This window comes from Triticum dicoccoides, chromosome 3B, assembly GCF_002162155.2.
Source record: "Triticum dicoccoides isolate Atlit2015 ecotype Zavitan chromosome 3B, WEW_v2.0, whole genome shotgun sequence".
Lineage (NCBI taxonomy): Eukaryota > Viridiplantae > Streptophyta > Magnoliopsida > Poales > Poaceae > Triticum > Triticum dicoccoides.
In genome coordinates, this window is record NC_041385.1 from 606,276,177 (window position 1) to 606,285,843 (window position 9,667).

Below are 9,667 nucleotides of genomic sequence, written 5' to 3' on the forward strand. Positions count from 1 at the left end.
CAACATGAAACCAGAGTGAAACAGGTAAAACTCTCAATTGAGAAGGAGAGGGTATTGTGAACGTTTTTCCGAGTTCAGGGGGGTAAACTGAACCAAATTTCAGGCTTGTAATGTGAACCCATGGGCAAGTTCATGGGTTAGAGTGGAGTTCTCTCAATCAATATTATATTTGTCTGTATTATTTGATATTTATTAACCTTAATATTTCTTTTATGAGGAATCATTTTTTAGGAATCCGTTTCTTTTATCAGTATGCACTAGCTAGTAGCAATCAAATTTCCATACTCCCAACAAATTATACAGCTGAACCTGGGCTATGTGTATGCATGTGCAGGAAGTGCAAACTGTCAACGAAATTTTCCATGGCAAAGAACATACAGTAGAGTGACAGCTTTTGGAGGCTCAAATGCATCTGGAATAGTGTCAAGGATGTTGTTTTGGAAGTCCCTGCATTATTGGAGAGAATACATTACACATGCATACCACAAACAGATTAGTAGAAAGTACATACACAAAGAGTATCATACAGAAGAAGGCTTCTGTTTCCCGTAAAAGTGATACCACTCCAGATTGTCGATGGAACAGCGCCGCTGAGATTGTTCGCTTCAAACGACCTGTAAAACGACTTCTTCATATATCTCTAACAAAATAAATAGCATAGTGCTGGCAGACATACTTGTAATTGTAAAGTAGGACCAGTCTTTTTAGAGGTTGTGCAAAAGCTTTACTCATCTTTTCACTAAGCAGAAAAGCAAGTTACTTACAAGAACTGAAGATTAGGCAGCCCGGAGAAGTTTGCCGGAATAGTTCCATTAAGAAAGTTATGCGACAAATCACTGTCAGAAAATATAAGTTAATTTGGTTATTTTAAAAGGTATAAAAAGTTACTAAGAGCATCATACATCTTGGTGACATTTGAAGCGAGTTTATTAGTTGGTATAGATCCTGTCAGTTGGTTCCAGCTAAGATCCCTGCAGGTGGATGCCAGAATTAGCAAAGAGATGTGAATAATCTCCTAGATATCATAAGCTGAATGACTAATCTTCTTATTAAAAGATAATTACTTAGAAAACATATTCTGGACAAAGCAATTGTTCCAAAATTGGTGCTATGAACTAACAATAAAAAGGATAATCTCTGATACTAGGGTCAGAAACAGTAAGAATGAAAAATGAAGTGCAGCATTTATTTGATCTGGACTTACAAATAGCCAAGGTCGGGTATGCCACTTAGATCAGGAATAACTCCTTGCAAACTGCAATTCCTAAGACTCCTGGGGAGATGAAAAAGGATTATGAACTTCAATATATGTCTCCATTTTTGAATTTAAGTATGATAGAGAATGCACGTTATTGAGATTCAGTTCATACAAAATGAAAATATTAGGTATTTGGGAAAAAGTCCCCTATCCAACAGGGCCTAATTGGATAGGCACTTGTCCACAAATACTTAAGATATACTCCCTCCGTTCATAAATATAAGATGTTTTGAATATTTCAATATGGACTACACACGGAATTAAATGAGTGGACAAACACACTAAAATGCGTCTATATACATCCGAAACAGAAAAAAGTTAGAACATCCTATAATAGTGAACGGAGGGAGTACTTTTTATTGAACTCAACAAACCCAAAAGAAATTACGTCCATCCAAACGCTTGCCCCTCGAGAGAAACAAAATAACCTATGTAACTACAATCATAGAGATCTCTAGAGATGTGGACCGAGTGCATCCTGATCTGGCTGCTATATGAGGGTCTTCCAGGGGAAGAACTGCGATATGAGGCAGTGGCTTTAGACATCATGGTGGGGACCGAGCATTGGCGGAGTGCATTACACCACCGGTTTCATGAACCGCCATGAGAGTAGCCTTTACTATGCTTGCCATGAGAGCAATGCTTTATTCCCTTTTATCAGACCCTGGAGTATCTTTGCACAGCTCTTGTAAAAAAAAATTCAAGGAGGATAACCTCCGGCCTCTGCATCATGTAATCCACACAGCCAAACAACTTGTAACTAGAAAACTTCTCTTCTTAATTAAATGATGCCCAAAATATTAGCATGTCTAGAAGTCAAGAAAAAATTGAAAAGTTTTCCACAACAGATACAGAAGACATCATCTACCATGCCTCAGTTTTTCATATCTGAATTATCCACATCGAGAAACGAAAACTACAAATCCTGCTAATAGTACATACCCAGAAGAACTTTTAGTTTAGTACTATCCAGCATCCATAGCATGATTTCCCTTTTTGTTTCTCCGTGATTATATAAGATCTTGAGTACAAGCTTAGATGCAGGTTGTGTTAGTGTTACCGACTTCTCCATTGGAGTTTTTCAATACTTCCGGAGGTGCTAATTTGGATTCTAGTACACTAGTACACCTGAAGCCTCAGTGCACAGATATGGTTCTGGCTTACTCATATCTCAAGTCTCGACACATACATTTCAAACAAAGTTTGTCTTCACTCAACTTATGATTACCTATGTAAGCATATTTCTTAATATGATTATGTATGATATGCAGTCCCCTGCATCTTACTCAAATACTAAAATAAAGGATAGGACGGTATGAAGAAAGGTGTTGTACTCACAGCTTTAAAAGTGTCCGTATGTTGTTGTATACAGCAGGGATGGAACTTCCACTGAAGTTATTATTATCAGCCTGACTAGAAGTAGAAAGATGCAGATAAGAAATGCATGTTATTAGCTTGATAGCAGTATCAAGTTAATCTTAATGGAGAGAAGCATTCTGAGTGAGAAAAATATTTGTTATTGTTTAGTAGGCAGAATAAATTAGATTTAAATGACATTTAATACACCAGTAAAGTTATATCATAATATAATCCTGAAATTTGCAGCATTATTTAATCACCTCAGATGAGCAAAACTAAAGTAACCATCAGGCAACCAGCATACATATATTCTCTGAGAGAAACCAGAACACATTCTCTATGTCAAAGAAATCTCATTGGGTATATAAGATGGGCTTACAGTATTTTCAAACTACGTGTCTCCGCTAATTCTGGAGGAAGAGGCCCAGATAAATTATTGGTATCCACAAGCCTGCACAGTTAATAGTATGAGACAATTTAAAACACAAACTCATGCTGAATAATGCATAACAGGGAGAAAAAAAAAGCTCAGAACTCAAAATAAAAGCAGAGGCCCACTTACAGATGAAGGAGCACAGGCAATCTGAACAACTCAGTTGGAATTCGCCCACTCAATGAATTATTGTTCATGTGACTAGAGATAAAAGAAGAGTCAAGATTATAACAATGCTTAAATAAGAGGCAGCGTAGGAATGAAAGTGAGAAGATTATGATCCTGAAACTTACAAATGCTTCATGCTTGTTAAATTACCAAATGATTTAGGTATGGGTCCAGATATTTGGTTTTGGTCAATCTGTAATCTGTTTAATTTCTGGAGATAGCCAATCTCATCTGGTAGGGAACCAGATAGTTGATTACCATTCAGAGTTCTGCATAAAAATGAGGTAGCAACAGTGAAGATTATTACGAAGGGTTATGAATGTTTACTTGTATCCCCAAAAATTCTACTCATCTTCCATGCTAGAATTGAAGAAAAATACTAGACAGTAGCTGTTATGACCGGTTTGGTCTATAACCGAAAGAGGCCCACCGGGCCTTAGTATTAGGGGCTTGACCCACAAGTTATCTTAGGCAAATTATTTTAGAAAAATTATCTTAGGCTAAAGTTATAAATACTAGTTGTAAGACATCGTTTGAGATTAAGCAATAAAGATAGTTCTATCATATTGCCCGGCTCCAGAGGAGCCGGAACCCTAGCCGCCGCCGGCCTTCTTCTTCCTCGCGACGGCGCCAACACGCCGGAGCCGCCGCCCTCGCCCCCAACCCTCGCTATTCTGCCCGTATAACCTACGGAGTAGAGCCGGTAGGAACCCTAGCCCTACCAATTTGGTATCAGGTACCCGGGTTTCGACCATGTCATCTCCACCTCCGCATCCACCGCCGCCACCACCGCCGCTACCCGTCTACTCCACCACCGCCGCTGCCGCCAACTCCTCCACCGCCGCCGCCTCCACGCCGGGCACCACGGCCTCGCTCCTGGCGGGCGTCACGGCGTCCCTCTCGGCGCCGCCCCTCCAGGCACCCGGCACCGCGCCGGGCCACGGGCGGCCACCAGCCCCCGTCCAACCTACGCCGCCGCCATCACCTCCCCCGCAGACGCAGCTCACCACGGAGGCCATGGCCGGCGTCCTCACCGACCTCGTCGCCGCGGTACAAGGCATCCGTCTCTACCTGGCGAGTCCCTATGGGCCGCCACCACCACTCCATCCAGCCATGGCCGCAACTCAGCAGGCGCTGCCGTGGTACTCGGTACCGGGGGCCGTCACCGGAGGCTACCCGGCGCTCCCAGCCCAGGCGGCCGCACTGCCGCTGTGGCCACCATGGCCGCCGCAGCTGGCGCCAACCGCGCCACTCGCCGCCACCACGGGGCCGCAGTGGCCCACCTGGACCGCGCCGGCCGCGCCGTCTTCCGCCGCGCCGTCCCTGCCAGCGGCCCTGGAGCAGGGTCCTCCACCGCCCCCGCCCAGCCCTAACCTGGGCCGGTCGTCGCCGAGCGGGCTTCCGATCCAAGAGGTCCGCTTCCCGTCGTCACCCTCGCCACTTCCCGGCTGGCTCCACGGGCCGTCCTCGGCCTACCCGGAGGCTCGTCCACCGTCCGGTTTTCCGTTGCAGCCCGAGGCGTCGGGCGCCACCGGGAACTACGCCGGGCTTTCCCACATGGACCGCGCACCATCATCCGCCCTCCGCACCGCCGAGGCAGTGGGCCAGGGCGCGCCACACCAGCAGCCGCCCCGGTTCGCCAAGATCGACTTCGCCACATACAACGGCTCCGACGACCCGCTTAACTGGCTCAACCAGTGTGACCAGTTCTTCCGCGGACAGCGCACGCCTGCGTCGGAGCGCACTTGGCTGGCTTCCTACCATCTCCGCGGGGCCGCCCAGACATGGTACTACGCCCTCGAGCAGGACGAGGGCGGCATGCCCCCGTGGGATCGTTTTCGGGAGTTGTGCTTTCTTCGTTTTGGGCCACCGGTCCGCGGGAGCCGCCTGGCCGAGTTGGGCCGCCTGCCATTCACCTCCACGGTACAAGACTTCGCCGACCGCTTCCAGGCCCTGGCGTGCCACGCGCCCGGTGTGACGGCCTTACAGCGGGCGGAGCTTTTCATCGGTGGCCTTCCCGGCCACATTCGCGTGGACGTCGAGATGAAGGGGCCCCAAGACCTTCAGACGGCCATGTACTATGCCCGAGCGTTCGAACAACGCGCCCAGGCCTTGACGCGTCCATCCGCGCCACGTGGGGGCCGACAGCCTATTCGGCCGTCTCCGGCAGCACCGACGCCATCCACGGCCGCCCCGGCGGCCACCCCGGCTCCGACGCGGCCATTCAGGCGTCTCACTCAGGCGGAACAGCTGGAACGCCGGCGCCTGGGCTTGTGCTTCAACTGTGATGCGCCCTATGCACCGGGCCATGTCTGTCCCCGCCTCTTCTACTTGGAGACGTCAGACGAGACGGGCGAGGAGACTCTGGAGGATGGCCTCGGCGCCCCAGCCCTTGCGGAGACCGCAGCGGCGCCCGCGCCCGCCCCGGCCACCGCCCTAGTGGTGTCCCTACACGCGCTGGCCGGTATCCGTGATGAACGGACGATGCTCTTACCGGTCATGATCCAGGGCGAGCGCTTAGTGGCCCTCGTGGACACGGGATCCACTCATAACTTTCTGCCAGAGACCACCATGTGGCGCCTTGCATTACAGCCCACCGGCGGCGAGCAGTTGCGAGTCACAGTCGCTAATGGCGACCGTCTCCACTGCCATGGGCTCGCCCGTGACGTGCCCATCACTATCGGCGGCGAGCACTTCTCCATCACATGCGCCGGCATCGACTTGGGCTGCTTCGACTTCATCCTCGGCGTTGACTTCTTGCGCACTCTTGGTCCTATTCTCTGGGATTTCGATGCGCTGACGATGACCTTCTGGCGGTTGGGCCGCCGCATTCGGTGGGATGGCAATGGGGGTGCCGCACCCTCACCACCCCTCCAGCTGGCCGCGACCACCGCAACGGCCGAGCACCCACTCTTGGAGAACCTCCTACAGCAGCATGATGACATCTTCACCGAGCCACAGGGGCTGCCGCCCGCCCGCACGTATGATCATCGTATACATCTTCTGCCAGGCTCCGCGCCGGTGGCGGTCCGCCCTTACCGCTATCCGCAGTTGCAGAAGGATGAGTTGGAGCGGCAGTGTGCGCTCATGCTCGCAGCCGGCATCATCCGGCTCTCCACTTCGCCGTTCACTGCGCCGGTGCTTCTCGTCCACAAGTCAGACGGCACATGGCGTTTCTGCATTGACTACTGTGCCCTTAATGCTATCACACTTAAGGATAAGTTCCCTATTCCGGTGGTCGACGAGCTCCTCGATGAGCTACACGGGGTGCGCTTCTTCACCAAGCTCGACCTTCGGTCGGGGTACCACCAGGTGCGCATGCACCCGGATGACATCGCCAAGATGGCGTTTCGGACTCATCACGGCCACTTCGAGTTCTTGGTGATGCCCTTTGGCCTCACCAACGCCCCAGCGACCTTTCAGGCTCTGATGAACGACGTCCTCCGGCCCTACTTACGCCGGTTTGTGCTCGTTTTCTTTGATGATATTCTGATCTACAGCGCGTCTTGAGCCGAGCACCTCCAGCACGTCGCCATCGTCTTCAACGAGCTTCGAGCGCACCACCTCCACCTTAAGCGCTCGAAGTGCTCGTTCGGGACGCCTTCGGTGGCCTACTTGGGCCACGTCATCTCCGCCGACGGGGTGGCTATGGACGCCGACAAGGTGGCAGCCGTCTCCGCGTGGCCGACGCCTCACTCGCCGCGGGCTCTCCGCGGGTTCCTCGGCCTCGCCGGCTACTACCGGAAATTTATTCGGGAGTTCGGGCTCATCGCGGCGCCCCTCACGCGGTTGCTTCGCCGCGACGCTTTCGCCTGGGACGACGAGGCGACAACGGCATTCGAGGCCCTCAAGGGGGCCCTCACGACGGGCCCCGTCCTCCAAATGCCCGACTTCGACCGCCCGTTCGTGGTGGACTGTGACGCCTCAGGCGCAGGGTTCGGCGCCGTGCTTCATCAGGGCGATGGGCCCCTCGCCTTCTTCAGCTGGCCTTTCGCTCCACGTCACCTTAAGCTGGCGGCATACGAGCGGGAGCTCATTGGTCTTGTACATGCCGTTCGTCATTGGCGGCCGTACTTGTGGGGCCGGTCCTTCCTCATTCGCACCGACCACTACAGCTTAAAGTTCTTGCTGGATCAACGGCTGTCGACCGTGCCGCAGCATCAGTGGATCAGCAAGCTCTTCGGCTTCGACTTTTCCGTCGAGTATCGACCGGGCCGCCTTAACACAGTGGCCGACGCACTGTCCCGTCGCGACTCCGACTTTGTTTCCTCCACCGACGAGTCCGCCGGGGCGGCCCTGTGCATACGCTCTGGGCCGACGTTCGGCCTCTTCGCCGACATTCGCCGCGCCACTGCGACGGCCGACGACGCCGTCCATCTTCAGCAGCAGCTCACGACCGGCGACCTGGAGGAGCCTTGGCGCTTCTCTGACGGACTGCTCCTACATGGGCGCCGGGTCTTTGTTCCGGCGCATGATGATCTCCGTCACCAGGTGTTACAGCGCGCCCATTCGGCGGGCCATGAGGGTATGCAGAAAACCCTCCATCGTCTTCGCACCGACTTCTACATCCCTGGCGATCGCGCCCTGGTCCGCGACTGGGTTCGGTCTTGTCAGACATGCCAACGCAACAAGACCGAGACACTGAGGCCGGCAGGGTTACTCCAGCCCTTGGAGGTGCCATCTCAGGTCTGGGCGGATATATCCATGGACTTCATTGAGGGCCTTCCCAAGGTGGGTGGCAAGTCGGTCATCCTCACGGTGGTCGACCGCTTCTCCAAGTACGCCCACTTCATCGCGCTCGGCCATCCATATACGGCGGCATCAGTGGCCCGGGCCTTCTTCGACGGCATCGTCCGTCTACACGGATTTCCTACTTCGATCGTCAGTGATCGGGACCCAGTTTTCACGGGCCATGTATGGCGCGACCTCTTCAGGATGGCGGGTGTCCAGCTCCGCCTGAGTACGGCGTTCCATCCTCAGACGGATGGACAGTCCGAGGTGGTTAACAAGGTCATTGCCATGTATTTGCGTTGTGTGACAGGTGATCGGCCTCGCGCTTGGGTGGACTGGCTTTCTTGGGCGGAGTACTGCTACAACACCTCTTATCACTCCGCCCTGCGCGCTACGCCATTTGAGGTGGTCTATGGGCGACCACCCCCGCCTATCCTTCCGGTGGATCCGGAGACAGCTCGGACAGAGGTTGCGGGTGAACTCATCCGCACTCGTGACGAGATGCTTGCTGAGGTTCACTAGCGTCTCCTTCAGGCCCAGCAGTTGGCCAAGCACTACTACGACGATCATCATCGCGAGGCGGAGTTCGCAGTGGGTGATTGGGTGTGGCTGCGTCTTCTCCACCGCTCTACGCAGTCACTCGACCCGCGAGCAAGGCGCAAGCTCGACCCACGCTACGTCGGGCCCTTCCCTATCTTGGAGCGCATTGGGAAGGTGGCCTATCGTCTTCAGCTTCCAGCCCGCGCTCGCATCCACGACGTCTTCCATGTGGGGCTGCTCAAGCCTTTCCGTGGCGAGCCACCGACGGCTCCTCCGGCGCTTCCTCCCATCGCCGATGGACGCATCCTTCCAGAGCCGGCAAAGGTGTTGCAGGCACAGCTTCGTCGTGGCGTCTGGTTCATCCTCGTTCAGTGGACAGGCCTTCCGGAGGAGGAGACTACTTGGGAGCAGCGTGAAGAATTCCGCCAACACTATCCAGATTTTCAGCTCGAGGACGAGCTGTTTGCGCAGGCGGGGAGAGATGTTATGACCGGTTTGGTCTATAACCGAAAGAGGCCCACCGGGCCTTAGTATTAGGGGCTTGACCCACAAGTTATCTTAGGCAAATTATTTTAGGAAAGTTATCTTAGGCTAAAGTTATAAATACTAGTTGTAAGACATCGTTTGAGATTAAGCAATAAAGATAGTTCTATCATATTGCCCGGCTCCAGAGGAGCCGGAACCCTAGCCGCACCAAACCCTAGCCGCCGCCGGCCTTCTTCTTCCTCGCGATGGCGCCAACACGCCGCCGCCGCCCTCGCCCCCAACCCTCGCTATTCTGCCCGTATAACCTACGGAGTAGAGCCGGTAGGAACCCTAGCCCTACCAATAGCACATATTTATGTTTGGATAAAAGTGAATATAGAAGAGTAAGGACATTAACCCACACAACAAATATTGCCACAAGACGAGGAAAGATTCAAAGATGTGCTACACTGTGTTCTTACTCGCAACACTCATGTAAATTGCACAATTAAACAAATGCAGGATGAGACACCAGCTAAAAATAGTTCTCTGGGTTCGAGCCCTCCACCCAACCAACTCTCCATGGGGTATACTGTAGCATACAGGAGCGAACAATTTTACTTAATTGTAACGCAACGAAAGACCTCATACGTCCTGCTACCTTCTTTCTTACCCAACCACTCCTCGGGCCGTATCTCTTCCCCTATTCCCCC

The 9,667-nt window shown here is 52.6% G+C and overlaps 1 protein-coding gene across 1 annotated transcript in view; it reads right to left on the bottom strand.

Annotated features, from left to right (window-relative positions):
* LOC119277397 (probable LRR receptor-like serine/threonine-protein kinase At1g06840) overlaps positions 1 to 9,667 on the bottom strand; it is a 19,834-nt gene that overhangs the window by 4,635 nt on the left and 5,532 nt on the right. Inside the window, exons 6-14 of the mRNA XM_037558680.1 lie at positions 3,344 to 3,487; positions 3,180 to 3,251; positions 2,997 to 3,068; positions 2,597 to 2,671; positions 1,205 to 1,273; positions 903 to 971; positions 765 to 836; positions 528 to 614; positions 379 to 447 (exon numbers count right to left, since the gene is read on the bottom strand). Of these exons, the coding sequence (XP_037414577.1) occupies positions 379 to 447; positions 528 to 614; positions 765 to 836; positions 903 to 971; positions 1,205 to 1,273; positions 2,597 to 2,671; positions 2,997 to 3,068; positions 3,180 to 3,251; positions 3,344 to 3,487 (729 nt within the window). The remainder of the gene's footprint in view (positions 1 to 378; positions 448 to 527; positions 615 to 764; positions 837 to 902; positions 972 to 1,204; positions 1,274 to 2,596; positions 2,672 to 2,996; positions 3,069 to 3,179; positions 3,252 to 3,343; positions 3,488 to 9,667) is intronic.